We start from the raw sequence: 13,755 nt of genomic DNA, 5'->3' as shown, positions 1-13,755 counted from the left end.
AAGCATCAAAAGTTACATCTTCTGGTGTGGTGTGTTGCTTCTGCCTCTTGTTGGCTTCACCCTTCATAGATATTAGGCAGCATTGTTGCTGGATGCCTTTCATGTTCTCATTTGAGGCATCACCGGACTGCAACCCCACCTGCTGCTGGCACAACAGGAAGAGAAATAGCCCCTGGGATCAGCTGTGTCCCCACTGCTGTCCTACAGGTGCAGGTCTGCTGCTGCTGAGTCACCTCCTCTGAGGCACACCGTGGCGCAAGCAGCACGTTCCTCAGCACTGGGATTGGGGTTAATCCTGTCCTGGGCTATCCGTGCACACCTTTCCTCCAGCTCCTGCCCTGCTGTTGCTCCTGATGCCCTCCCATATGTACCAGCCACCAGACTGTGTGCCCAGGGTGCTGGCTGGTGCCTCTTGCCAAGCACAAGGGTAAACCAGTCACAAGTTATCTTCCTGGCATCCTGAGCTGGGAAAGGGAGTATCAACCTGATTTTGGCAATAAGGGAATGTCAGCTCTTGTGCAATTCCTGCAAGGTAAGCACAACCCCCTTGCAGTAACCTTGGAGAACATAGTTCAAGTTAAAGAACCTGATGAGGGAAGCAGTCCTTATCTGCCTGTACCTCTCCTAGTTTAAAGTCTCTTTGGCTAGGGTGGGATATCTCTGGTTTACACATTTAGCAGGGTTTTTTTCCCATGCTAGAGTTGCACAGTGGAGCTTGGGGAAACAGCTGATCTTTTCATAACACCCTGTTAAAGTTGTTCATGCAATCATTCTGTTTGCTATAGTGAATTGGAATAAACAGAAGCATGAACATTCCTGAATGTGTATTGGGAAATAATGGAGATGTGATCACTGGTGCTTTTTCTCCAGTAATTCCTTCCCTGTTCCTGTGTTCAGAAGAGCCCATAATAACCCTGAACTTCTTGCACTTCTTCCTTGATCTCTTTTCACTGTACAATTGGCTTTAAAGTGTATTTTACAGCTAAAAGAGTTTAGTTTGTGGGTGAACAGACATGGGAGAGCATGAGCAAAAATTCCCTATAAGGAAATACCTACAGTTTTCAAATTTGGTGCCACAGTTCTCTTGAGTTTATTTTCCAGCATACTGGAGAAAAGCTGATCTGGCTCAGCTTTGCCAAAGCCCTGATCAGGGCTGTTGGAGATGTTTAGGGAGCAGGAACATGTCCCACAGGACATAGTCCATAGACAGGGATGGACTCGGTTGGAAAAGACCTTATGAGATCATCAAATCCAAGCTATGACCTAACAACTCCTCATCAACTAAACCATGGCACTGAGTGCCACATTCAGTCTTCTTTTAAACATGTCCAGGAGTGGTGACTCTACCACCTCCCTGGGCAGACGATTCTAGTGCCCAGTCACTCTTCCAGTGAATGATTTTCTGCTGATGTCTAACCTAAACTTTCCCTGGTGCAGCTTAAGACTGTGTCCTCTCGTTCTGTCAGTGGTTTCCTGGGAGAAGAATTGTCATAATCAACACTGGCTTGTGAAGTTTTAGAGAAAATTACATCTGATCTTGATTTCAGCTAACTGTAACTTTCCATGACTTTATACCATTCCCACCTGCTTGAAGTCCCATCACATGAAAATGCAAGTCTCAAAGACCAGGGTCTCTCTTTCAGAGGTTATTCTAACAAACTCAAAAGAAATTTTGAAAATTACATCAGAAATAACACGGAAATTGCTGTGAGTTCCCTAAATAAAAAAGCAAAGTGTTTTCAACTGAATGAAAGCCTGAATCTACTCAGCAATGCCTCTCAAAATTGTTGTCAAGCTGTTAAGGATCAAAAAGATGTGAAAAGGCAGCACACCATCTGTCATAACTTGATGAAACCTTGTCCTAGATTAACTCTGGAACAAATCAGTTTCTAAATAACCCCACAGGGCAGCACATTGCTTAAAGCAGACACCAGAGCAATCTTTGGATTACTTGCAAAAGCACCACTTCTATTCAAGCCAAGGAGGCTGTGGATGGGGTGTTCAACACCTCTCCAGTGTGGGCACAGCCTGGAGCTGTCCCCGTGCTCCACTCCATGACTCCTTCTGTCCTTTGCATTGACTGTGTGATGGTAGGAAATGATGGATCAGCCAGCACGGTGAGAGAGATGTGACACAGGTCTAAGCCCTCATGGCCTCATGTGACACGCATGAGAACATCTGGAAGAAAATTGAATAAGAGGCTGAGTGACCAACATCCTCCCCACGTGTGACTGAGGCTGGTTTTCCCACACAGGCAGGAGAAAAAGGGTTGTGAAGGCTGTGTGCTGTGTTGGAAGCACTGAGGGTGAGAGGTTGAATTGACCACCACGGACTGAGATATGCAGGACAGGTCCAGAGAAGGCCACTAAATTGGTTAGAGGGATGGAGCAGCTCTGCTGGGAGGAAAGGCTGGGAGAGTTGGGATTGTTCAGCCTGGAGAGGAGAAGCTTTGGGATCACCTCACTGTGGTCTTCCATTGCCTGAAGGAGATAGAGGATTCATGAAGAGAGACTGTTTAAAAGGGATGGAGTGCCAGGACACAGGGAATGGCTTCCCACTGCCAGAAGGCAGGGTCAGATGGGATATTGGGAGGGAATTGTTCCCTGGGAGGGTGGAGAGGCCCTGGCACAAGGTGCCCAGAGAAACTGTGGCTGCCCCTGGATCCCTGGAAGTGTTCAAGGCCAGGCTGGACTTTGGGGCTTGGAGCAGCCTGGGACAGTGGAAGGTGTCCCTGCCCATGGCAGGGGGGTGGAATGAGATGGGCTTTAAGGTCCTTTACAACCCAAACCATCTGTGATTCCATGATTCTGTGATACCCTGTGCCATCACCACAGACCTGTCTGATGATGTTTGACTTGCCCAACAGACTTGAGACTCTCAAGGAGTCCAGTCCTACCATGGTGATCCCAGGAGATGGAATTTCACAATATTTATTCTGCAAGCATAAATCAATTTGCTTCCAAAACACACCTCTTCGTCTGTTGTTGATCCTTTAACAGCAGAGGGGAAGCAAGTACCAGAACCTGATGTAGCCAGAACTTCACCGAAGTGCTGTCATGGGTGAATGAAGATAATGCATTGCAAACACTGAACCAGGTAATTGCAGAAACTTTGTAACCTGAACAGAAAGAGACTAAACTCTGCACTTTTTATGACTTTTCAGAAGTTAAAAGTTAGTGCTTTTGAACTAAACTTGAATAAATGGCAGGTGGGGGACATGGTTTAGTAGTGAGCATGGTTGGGTTTGATGATCTTAGGGATCTCTTAAGGATTCTGTGATTCTAATTTCCTGCCAGCTTTTCAGAAGTTTGCAGGGGAAACATCTCGCCAGTATCTTTGTGTGTTTATTTGCCAAGGTGGAGAAGTCATCCTGCATTTGCATTGATATCCATGGCATGAGCACAGTACAGTCCTGTAAGATGCTGCTCCAGGGCACAGCCCTGGATCACACACACACACAAAAAGTCATTACAAATATCCTAAGTGAGGCAGCTAATCACTGGCAATCCAGGCAGATCCTATCTGACCTATAGCCTCATTTCTGCACCCTGGGATTACCTCACCCTGTCCTGTTTTCTTCTGTGGTCAGTTCCAGCTTTGAGGGCAGAAAGTAAAACACTTTACAGGTGGTAACTCGAGCAGAGCCCCCTGCAGTTGTCCCACAAGGGACCACCAGCCCTGTGTCACCATCTCCAGACACCTGGATGAAATTCTGCTGCTAAAACCCCACAGTTTGGCTCTGGAGAGCAGCTGTGTTGGACTCCACACCCTCCTCATCACCCACTTCTTCCCTGCAGGGAGATGCTGGTGGTGGCAATGTGGATATCTGCCAACATGACCAGCTACTGGAAATTATCCCTGAGCAGGAGGAGCATTGGGCAAGCAGCTCTCCCTCACCTGTCTATGGTAAGATGTCTGTGCTGAAAACCCCCACGGAATCCTGGAATGGTTTTGGTTGGAAGGGACCCCATAGCCTGTCTCATTCCACCCCTTCCACTATCCCTGGTTGCTCCAAGCCCCATCCAGCCTGGCCTTGGGCATTTCCAGGCATCCAGGGGCAGCCACAGCTTCTCTGGGAACTCTGTGCCAGGGCCTCCCCACCCTCACAGGGGACAGTTTCTCCAGAGTTTTGGCCTCTAGTTAACAGTACAGCCACACAGAGCCCAGTAGACCCTATCCAAATTATTATTATTATTATTATTATTATTATTATTATTACTACATATTTGTGGAAAGAGAACCTTATCCTTTGCCCTGTTTGCTCCCAGGCATATTTTAAGAAGATAGTTACACAAACCAGCAAATTCACAATACCTCCTCTGATCAAGGTATTATTAACAATTTAATCCAGAAGCTGAAAACAGATTTAGACTTGTTACTGCTTTCCAGCACACTCTTCTTCTGTCCCACAAAAGCATTCCCTGAGAGGCAGCAAAAGGTGGCTGGGTTTGTGCCTCAGAATAGCTTAAAGTGGTAGAACTTGCTGAAACCCCTTTGTGTATAAGTAAGATTATCCAAATCAGCATGAATCTGAGAAAGATGTCCCCTTTGTTAGTAAAATGGGCAGTTCTCATGGAGGAAAACCTATGGCCACTCTCCACTATCGCCAGGCAGGAAGCTTATAGCTCCTTCCAAGTGTGAATGAAGGCAGTGAGTGTCAGGATGCTGGGATTCTTGATGTGGAAGCATTGCCAGAAGGTGAATATAGGTACACAGGATCCATCCACCACATGGTTTAATCCCAGCAGACCTGTTCCTGTGGGGCACCAGCATCCAGGGAGGCATGGAACTCCTGTCCAGCTGTTTGCAGCTGGGAACCCAAGCTCAAGGAGCCCAGAGTCCACAATGGCCACCAGGAGCCAAATTCCACTGAAATTGGTTGTTGCTGGAAACCTGTGTGAGTGAGGCACTTGGGAAGCTCAGGGTGTGAGGGCCACACTCAACTTCTGCAGGGAGCTCAGCCTATTGAGCCTCAATCCAGAGTGCTTTCCCAATCATTGGGTTGGCTGGCTTTCCTTGCTGGCCAGAGTAATATCAATCCAGACCAAGTATTGCAGTTTATTGAGCTTTTTCCCCCAATTTTTCTTCACTTTTTCTTTTTTCTTTTTTTCCCCCAATGAAAGAAGCCCCAAAAGTCATTGAGAAGCCAACAGCAACTACCACTGCCCCAGCTCTAGGTGCCCTTCTCCATCAGGTCAAGCATTTCTTTGTACACCTGCTCATAGACCTGCTCACCCCAGAGGAAATCAAAGTGGACAAATTGGGGGATGTACTTTTTGTAGGCCACGTTGGAGATACGGGGCAGGGTGATGTTCACATCTTCAGGGGCTGAAATCCAGTCCTGGCCTCCATACCAGGCAGCCAGCGGGGTTTTCATGTTCTCCAGCTCATAGAAGGGAGGAGTGGTCTGGAAGACAGGAGGGAGGTAAAAGGCAAGCCAGAAATTCAAAGTCTATCCTGATGACTGATTGGAATTTCTCCCTTATCCTGAGGGACAGAAGAGGAACTATCACCACAGAGCCTCACTATGCCTTGGGCTCCTGTTCTTTTCACCAGAGGGTCAAAAAGTTGTCACTGAGCGACTTTTTTATTAGAAAGTTATGAACCTGCTTCCCCATATAAAGTAAATTCCATAAATACCATGGAATTCATAGAATCACAGAATGGTTTGGGTTGGAGTGGACCTCAAACATCATTTTGTCCCAGCTCTCCTGCCATGGGCAGGGGCACCTTCCACTAGCCCAGGCTGCTCAGTTCTCCAAATTCAGTCTCAACCACTGCAGTGTTTTCATTGCAATATATATTTATTTATTTTTTCTCTGAGCACGGCTCTCTCTTACCTGGTTGTAATGAAGCATGTTGTCACTGCCATAATCGTAATATTTGAATTCTCCTGTCTGATAGAGCTGCAAAAGGGGAGTTATGTTTATTATCCATGCTTTGGAGGGGTCTCTAAGAAAGATAAAAGAGGTGACAAGGGACTGCACTGCTCTCTCCTGCCGCCAAGGCTTAGGGAAGTGATTTTTACATCTGGAACTGGATGCAGGGAGAAGAGCTCAGCCCCAGGAAGACCTTGGCATGGAAACCCACAGGGAAGAACTTGGTGTACAACCAAGAGCCTCGAAGGAGACATGAATCAGACCTTTGGGCAAGTTTTTTGTGTGTTGTGGTCAATGCCATCAGCAGAAGGATGTGAGTAGAATGCTTTTAATAATCAGTTGTATCACTAGTGGTCTTACTGACCCTCAGCCTTTACTCTGGCGTCTCCTGTCCTGGTTTATCTCCAGCCTTTGTTCCACCTCCACCTTCTACAAGCTCCAAGGACTCTCGGACCTCTCTCTTTTGTTGGAATAAATAACTTCATCTGCACCAGTGTTTCAGGGCAGCTTTCCTCTCTCTCCCTTACACAACTCTGCAGGGGGAGCAGTGGGGGATTTTTCCCAGCCCCTGAACAGAGAGAGGCGAAGACCAAGTGTTACCTGGCGCCAGTGCAACATGTTTTTTAGGGATGTGGAATCAGGGTAGTGGGCCAGGTAGACATCCATGCGGCTCTGCAAGAAACCATTGGAGAAGTTTATTCTCTGCCCCCCCCAAAAAATCCACGTCAGAAATAAAACTGCACATGTTCAGTAGCCACATGAGCTTCACTCACATGCTCACACAGAGCTGTAGAGCTCCCTGCAGCAAGCTGAGCAATTCCCATGGAGGGCTGGGCCATGTTAGGAGTCTGCCTGGTTTCCAAGGCAAAGTAAGGCTCCATAGCTCGTGCTCGGCATCCTTTTGCAAAGACAGAGCTCAACTCATGGCAGTGGCTATATGTTTCGTTCCAAATATGTTTCCTTCTTGGAATATTAAGGAATTACGCCAACGCTTTACTTGAGAACCCCCCACCCTGGTGCCTCCAGCCTGAATTTTTCTACCACTCGAAGATGTGAAAGGCCATGTGGAGGCAGCAGGCTGACAGCTTGGGCTCACACAGTGAGAATGTGGATCTCTTGAGAGGGAAGCTGGACTGTACGTACCACGTTCAAGCTGTTGGTAAACCCACCAGGCAGGTAAAAGACCAAAGAGCACAAAGTTTTCAGCATGGGGTAGATGCACATTTTGGAAATCACTTGCTTCAAGACCTCATCCTTATCAAAGACCACTGTGTGTCCTAAAATGAGCTGTGGAAATCAGAGGGGTGTATCAGTGGGGCTCATCTTCTTTTTTGCCTCCAGGTGCTCCCCATCTCTTTGCTCACTCCTGAAAGCTGCTGACAACTTTGCTGTGCTTTGTCGTTTTGGCTTTTCAGAAATGGCCACGGCCCTGGAAGAGCCCTGACCTTAAAGGAGAGGTTTCTCCTGGGAGAAGGGACCCCAAACCAATTCCTATTAATAGTTCTCTGATCAAGGCAGGACAGGAGGATGATTTACCCACCCTCCAGGCTCACAGCACACGCACAAACACACAGAGCAGGGAGATGGAGGTGATGTACAAGCACTGCGTGTCCCAGGTGACCTTGCCAGTCCCTCCTCCCCCTCACACCTCATGTGTGGTGAGGACATACCTTAACCAGCACCTCAGGAAGGTCAAACACCCTCACCAAGGGTGACTTCATGTTTGAGTTCACAGTGATGGGAGCCAAGGCGAAAAACATCTTGATTTTGCGATCCAGCTCGGGAATGGATGAGAAGGCAATGAAACCTGCATGAGGGAGAAGGAATCAGACCCTGCCCTGTTGTTTCTGAGGGAGCTGTTGACTTCCAGGTGTGTGTGCCCATCAGAAGGCCCCTCAGAGGTGGCTCTAGCAGGTCAGGCTCTGGCAGCCATGAGATGCACCCAGTTTGGGGCTGCCAGTGCTCACAGCTCTTCTGTTAATTACCTGCTCTTTTCCCTTTTGTTGTTTGGAAATGCCTGGACATTACCCTCTCTGACCAAGATTTTAGGAACACCCCCAGACTGGGGGTGCACAGCTGATGTGACTCTACCAGGTCTGCTCTCCTCCTCAGTACCTATGGTGGTGCCTTGGGAATAAGCCACGTAGTATAACTGCTCCTGCCCCGTTCTCTGCAGGATGTAGTTGATGGTCGCTGGAAGGTCATACATGGCCATCTCATGGAAGCTGCAGGGGAGACAGGCACATGAGAAAATCACCCTTGATGACCTTGCCATGGCTACTTGGATGCGGGCAAGAGCTTTGGCAGGAATGGGCAACCCAGTTTCTGCCCACTGGCAGAGGGTGTGACTGTCAGGACCACCCCTCCTCTAGCCTGCAGACACTGCTGAGGGTACCAGGGACCTGCCCACCCTCCAGTTTCATGGAAAACACACCTGTAAGCTGAGTATTCCTGCTGGTAGAATTCAAACTCTCTGTGTTTCCGTGACCAGCTGTTCCCCCGGCTGTTCCCGATCCAGATGTCGTAGCCAGCGTCGGCAAGGATAAAGCCCAGGCTGGTGTTGGGCAAGTTGGTGACCCAGTTGCTTCCCTCCAACACCAGGCCATGCTGCAGGAGGACCACAGCCTTTGGAGCTGGAGGAAGAAAAGGAGGAAGCATTTTTTCTGACCACGGCAAAATTGATCATTCACATCCCAGTATTGCTTTGGCAGCATCCCCCTGGGAAGTGACACCAGTGCAGGGACATGGTCACCTCTGTCCTCAGTCTCTCTGGGGAGATGTTTTCAAAGAGGGCCAGGGCAGAGGCTGGAAATCTGTGGTGTTTTTGACACTTATTTGCTGTATGTGTACATGCTTCCCGGGGGAAGCTTGTCCAGGGGAGGGACACACTGCCAAGAACTGGGCATTACCCCAGTAATTACCATTACTTTGAAACAGGGGTTTCAGTGCAAAATGGTGAGATGGCATCGAACAGGACACAGAAAGGATGCAAAATAGTGAGATGGCATTGGATTATTGGATTGGCTGCCTGGTTTGGTTTCCTTTCCTGACTAATAGCTTTTTGCTGCTCTACTGTCTGGTTTTGAGCTGAGGTAAAAGCTGGGGAAAGATTTCTCTGTCCCATTCATTCTCCTTCCTCTTCGGAGCAAATCCTCTCAGAACAAGGTAAGCACCTGCATTTCTTCTGCTCCCAAGGCTATTTGCCTGATTTTTCCTACAGGGAAAGCTGCCTTCTGGAGGACCCAGCCCATGGTGAGGTAGCCTTGAGCGTGGCCTAATCCAGCAGAACTCTCAGGGTGCCAGGACCAGGCAGAGCTTCCTGTGGCACTTACGGGGACAGAACATGTTGGGTGCCTGCGCCCCTGCCCCGTGGGAGATGCTGAAGCTCTCCGTGTTGTCTCTGCCATGGGGAATCCTCTGCAGGGTGAGGTAATAGCCATCGTCTGTCACCACCTCGTGCTCCTCATAGGGGTACCCGTGGTACCGGACAATTTCGCCCTGTGGGAAGGGAAGGACAGCATGGGACAGTCCCCAGGCAGGGAGGATCTCTGTCCTGAGGTGTGGGAGGGCTTGGCTGGGCAAAGCCATCAGTGCTGGTGGTGACTCCAGGGGGAGGTTGGACTCGGGACCTCCCAGTGTCCCTTCCACCAATGCTGTGGCGATGTCATGACTTCAGCCAGAATTTCTGGTAGGGCTCTGAGCAGATCTAGTGAAGAACTGTCAGTTTTTGTATTGCAATCAAGAGCAAGGCAGCGCAGAGAGCCAAACTCTGAGCCTGAATCCTGACCAAACCTGCTGACTTGGAACGAAGCCCCCCATAAATGCCTGCCATAAATCTCTGTATACATAAGAAAAGGGAGACAAACATCCAATAAAATCTGGGTATCAATCCTCGGTGAAGACACACAGAGCCTGTGGGTCTTGCACAGACCATGACAGCACAGGTAACTTGCACAACGAAGCAGGAAGAAGAGGTACTTACAACATCCATGGACACCTCGGGGTTTTCTTCTGACTTTGCAGCGATGAACATTAAACAAGAAATGAAGAGGAACAGCCACATCATGGTGCTCTGCAAAACATTGTCGTGAGGAGGGTGAGAGACTTTGCTGGCACTGGCATGGAAGCTGGGGGCAGTTATCTTGATGTGCACTCCACTTCCATCCACCTGACCCCTCAGCAGGTGAAAGAATTTGAAAACGGAATTATATTAAATAATTTGATTTAATATATTTAATACTATTATTTACTATTTTTATTTATATATAATACATAAATAAAATACATTTTTTATATAATAGATTTATTATGATTATTAAAAAAAACCACTGAAATATATGAAATAATTTTAAAACTGAAAACTCTAACTGGTTCTTAAAATGGCTCATTTTGCTCATCTTCAACAAAGCCAGAGTCCAAATTCCATCACATTTTAATCCCACGTTCTCCATCAGGCCCTCATATTCAGAAACATTCACAGGTCCAGGTACAGCTGTGCCTGCCCAGGGAAACCTGGTTTTCGAGGGGGTGATTATAGATCATTCATTTAAAATAATGTCTTGGATAGTTGGAAGAACAGGTTGTTTTGTTCCACTGATAGCTGAACTAATGAGAAGTAAACCATCCAATTTTAAGTTGCAGGGCCATGTTCTTGAGAAGAAATCAAAGAGTGTGGTTTGTTTGGGTTCTCCTTACGGCTGAGAGACGTCGGGATACTCCTGGCTTGTTTTTGCAGACCTGAGTGAAATGCCATCTCAGGACATCCCTGCTCTTACTGGGAAGGATTTTGGTGTCTGCTGCAGCTTGTTCCTACCACAAAACATCTCACTGCTATTTCACTTCACGGAAACAGAATCACAGAATGCTTTGGGTGGGAAGGGACCTTAAAGATCATCTCATTCCAACCCTTCTGCCACGGGCAGACCCCAGCCATAGAGGAAGGGGTAAATTTGTTGGAGGCAACAAATTCGCAGCAGAAATACTGCCTCAGCTACTTAGAGGAGCTAAGTAGCTCCTCTATTGTGTGGAGCAATTTAGCAGGGACCTGCCAAACTCCCACTGAATGCCAGTGCCAGGTATCTTGCACGCACCCCATTGCTTCCCTGGTGAAATAGAGGCGATCTGGGAGCAGCTTTCTGTGGCTTCCCGGCTGCCCATCATCCTCCCCTTTCCCTTCTGCGGGAGGAACCCGCTCCCAGTGCTGCAGGAGGTGGTTTGGCAGCGGTGGAGAAAAGTCGCCTGCTCTCTCTGGTGTCCCCGGAGCGGATGAGAGAGGAGGATCAGCGCACCTGCCCCGCTGCAGCCGGGCACGCCCCGGGGCCCTCGGGCACCCTCCCGCTCACCTGTCCGGGTTTTGGGGACCCCATCTCCCACCAAGGGCTCCCCAGCATCACCCTGGGGGGCGATCTGGGGACAAGAGCCCTCGTTGCGTCGCCTGTCGCTCGCCTCCACGAGGCTCTGGACTCGTTCTTTTAAGGGCGAGCCTTTAGAAGAAACGAGGAGAGACTGAGCACATTTTTGTGGCGTAGCGTCAGGAGAAGGGCATGCAAATTCCAGGGAATAGCCTTGCCTGGGATGGCCCTTTCCTCTCAACAGTCAGCTTGGAAAAGTATTCCCTTTGTGAAATGTCCCTCATCTCAGCAGACCTGGAGAATCCCTGGAGACCTCCGAGAAGTGCAGCAGGGTGACACCTCTTCCACCAGCAGCACGGTCCCGACCCCTCTCCAAACGCTCCCGCTCCCCTCCCTGAGCAGAGACATTCCTTTGGAGGCAGGACATCCTGGGAACCCAGGGAAAACCCTGCTGTCCCAGCCCTGGGGCTCTCCAAGTGCCTCCAGCTCTGTCCCGCTGTCCCCAGCGATGGCACCCAAGGAAGAGGGATTACCCGTCCAGGGGCTGCGGCAGAAGAGGTGTGGGAGCCTTTGTCCCTGATGTCCCCTGAGCAGAAGGTCCCTGCTGCCTGCACACGCTCTTTCTCATCGGGCTGTTATTCCCTCTGCTCCGCAGCCTGGGGAGCGCCAGGAGCCGCCACTCCCTCTGATCCCTCCTCCTCTGAACGTGTAATTTACCGCAGGGCTGGAGTCTGCTCGGGCAGGAGACACCCTCCCTGCCTGGGGCTGGCTTGGGAATGTTTTCGTGGCGCTGCAGAAGAGCTGAGAGCTGTAACCAATTGGTTCTTTCCACCTGATGGAGTCATTTGGCATGGACCATGTCCTCTGTGAACCCTCTGGACTCTCCACCTGCACTGGGACTGGCTTTTGTGCCGGTGCCCTGGGTGCTGAGGGGTGGCTGGGACCAGCCTAGCTCATCCCAACAAACTCCAGTGGGAAAGCCACCCAAGCTCCTTTTGGCCCTTCCCGCTGCCTCCTGGCATGGAATGAGCCTGAAAATGCAGAACCTCCCAGTCCCAATAGTGACTTCAGGGGGTGCTCTGTAAAAAGGAAAGAAAAATAAATCCATCCCTGGGGAGGGGAGAAGCTGCGGATGGAGACTTCACATCTTGCCAGGCTTCCCCTCTTGCCATCTGATGATGCCTTTGGCCAGGAGCTGCCTGGTGCCTGAAGAGGTCCCTGCAGGGATGGTGATGGCTCACATGAACTGTGGGTGTCATTTTAGGCATCTCTGCCTTTGTGACCACCTCTCCACTCCTTGCCCACGATGCAGGGCCCTGGTGGTGACAGTGCACCCCGTGGGATCCTGCATCCCTCCTGCAGTCAAAACCTGCCAGGTGTGGTCCAGCCACACTTGCTCAAATGCAGACAGGCTTTGGAAAGCCTGAATAGCTCCACCTCTATCTGGAACAGTAATGACTGGTCTTTACCAAGGACTAGCTGGAGGTAGTGCCAGAAGCCCTCCCAGCTTGCTCACCCTCAAATGAACAGTGGCTTAGAGAAGAATCTGATTTTTCCCCTTCAGGGAGAGGAGGAAAGGTGGAAAAATAGGATCAAGCATGCACAGACGAGAAAAAAAGCACTCCCTCTTCCTCCCAGCCCCCACGAAGAATTTGCCTTCCTTTTGGGGACAGGACATCAGAAAGGGTTTTATGGCCACTCATGGTCTATGACATGAAGGTCATAGGTTGGAGACAGACACATGACATGCCACATCAAAGGATCATGCCACAAACAGCCCGGTTTATTGTTCAGTGCCCCATTTTAGAAGGGTTCAAAACTCCCCTGCTTACACATCTGGTTTGTCAGGGTCTCCACACCACACAGCTCCCCAGCCTGCAATGTCTACATTCAGGGCTGAATGGGATTAGGAAGCAGGGGGCTCCTGTTTGGGTTTGAATCCAACCTATCATTGCTTTACCTGGGGATTTGTTTATTTCTGTAATGAGCTAGGCTAGCTGAATTGGATTTTTTGTTATGGCCACATTTATCTGTGCAGCTACAGACCAGCTGTGCTGTGACAATTCCCCCCTTTTTAAGAAATGCACTCTGTTCTTTTTGTATCCTCCTGCAAGGGCCCTTTCGCAGACAGGATGACAAAGACAGGATGAGCCTAGCTCAAAATAAGGCTTTCCACCCAACTGGACAAACCTAGCTCCACCCAGCCAGCAATGTATGGCTGCAGTACCCAGGAGACCCTGGAAACAGAAGCATATCCTTATCCCCAGGCAGTGAGATCACTTCCCATCTATTCCATGTATTCCACCTTCCCATCTATTAGTGATAAGGTTTCACACCATTACCTTGGGTTTGGGTGACTGGGCATCACTGGATGATTGCAGTGATCAAAAGTGATTTAAATTTACTGGATTCTGGGAGTTTTCCAACTCTCAGAATCTCTAATGGTTTAGAGTGTAGGTAGCTTTATCCCCTCTGCTCTGTGGAGTCTCACCACACATTCCCCCTCTCTGTTAAGAATAAATTTT

At 49.3% G+C, this 13,755-nt stretch overlaps 1 protein-coding gene across 1 annotated transcript; it reads right to left on the bottom strand.

Annotated features, from left to right (window-relative positions):
- Nucleotides 1–5,173: 5,173 nt before the first annotated feature.
- LOC134045967 (putative lysosomal acid lipase/cholesteryl ester hydrolase) lies at nt 5,174–12,062 on the bottom strand. Its single transcript, XM_062496142.1, has 10 exons — nt 11,995–12,062; nt 9,862–9,955; nt 9,212–9,377; nt 8,314–8,512; nt 7,995–8,104; nt 7,550–7,686; nt 7,023–7,166; nt 6,480–6,551; nt 5,841–5,906; nt 5,174–5,407 (listed from the first exon to the last, which is right to left on the bottom strand). Exons 2-10 carry the CDS (start codon nt 9,943–9,945, stop codon nt 5,174–5,176), a joined length of 1,212 nt encoding a protein of 403 aa, XP_062352126.1. The 5' UTR covers nt 9,946–9,955; nt 11,995–12,062.
- Between the last annotated feature and the right edge of the window lie 1,693 nt (nt 12,063–13,755).

The sequence above is a fragment of the Cinclus cinclus genome, chromosome 7 (genome assembly GCF_963662255.1).
Source record: "Cinclus cinclus chromosome 7, bCinCin1.1, whole genome shotgun sequence".
NCBI classification, from domain to species: domain Eukaryota; kingdom Metazoa; phylum Chordata; class Aves; order Passeriformes; family Cinclidae; genus Cinclus; species Cinclus cinclus.
This window is presented reverse-complemented; position numbering and strand designations above follow the sequence as displayed.

Excerpts from the sequence above, each read along its gene's own strand:
- LOC134045967 (XM_062496142.1), bottom strand. The coding sequence starts at position 9,945 with ATGATGTGGCTGTTCCTCTTCATTTCTTGTTTAATGTTCATCGCTGCA. Across the intron at positions 6,552-7,022 it reads TTACCAACAGCTTGAACGTG|AGCCGCATGGATGTCTACCT; the intron begins GTACGTACAGTC and ends GGTTTCTTGCAG. Across the intron at positions 5,907-6,479 it reads ACATGTTGCACTGGCGCCAG|CTCTATCAGACAGGAGAATT; the intron begins GTAACACTTGGT and ends CCCCTTTTGCAG.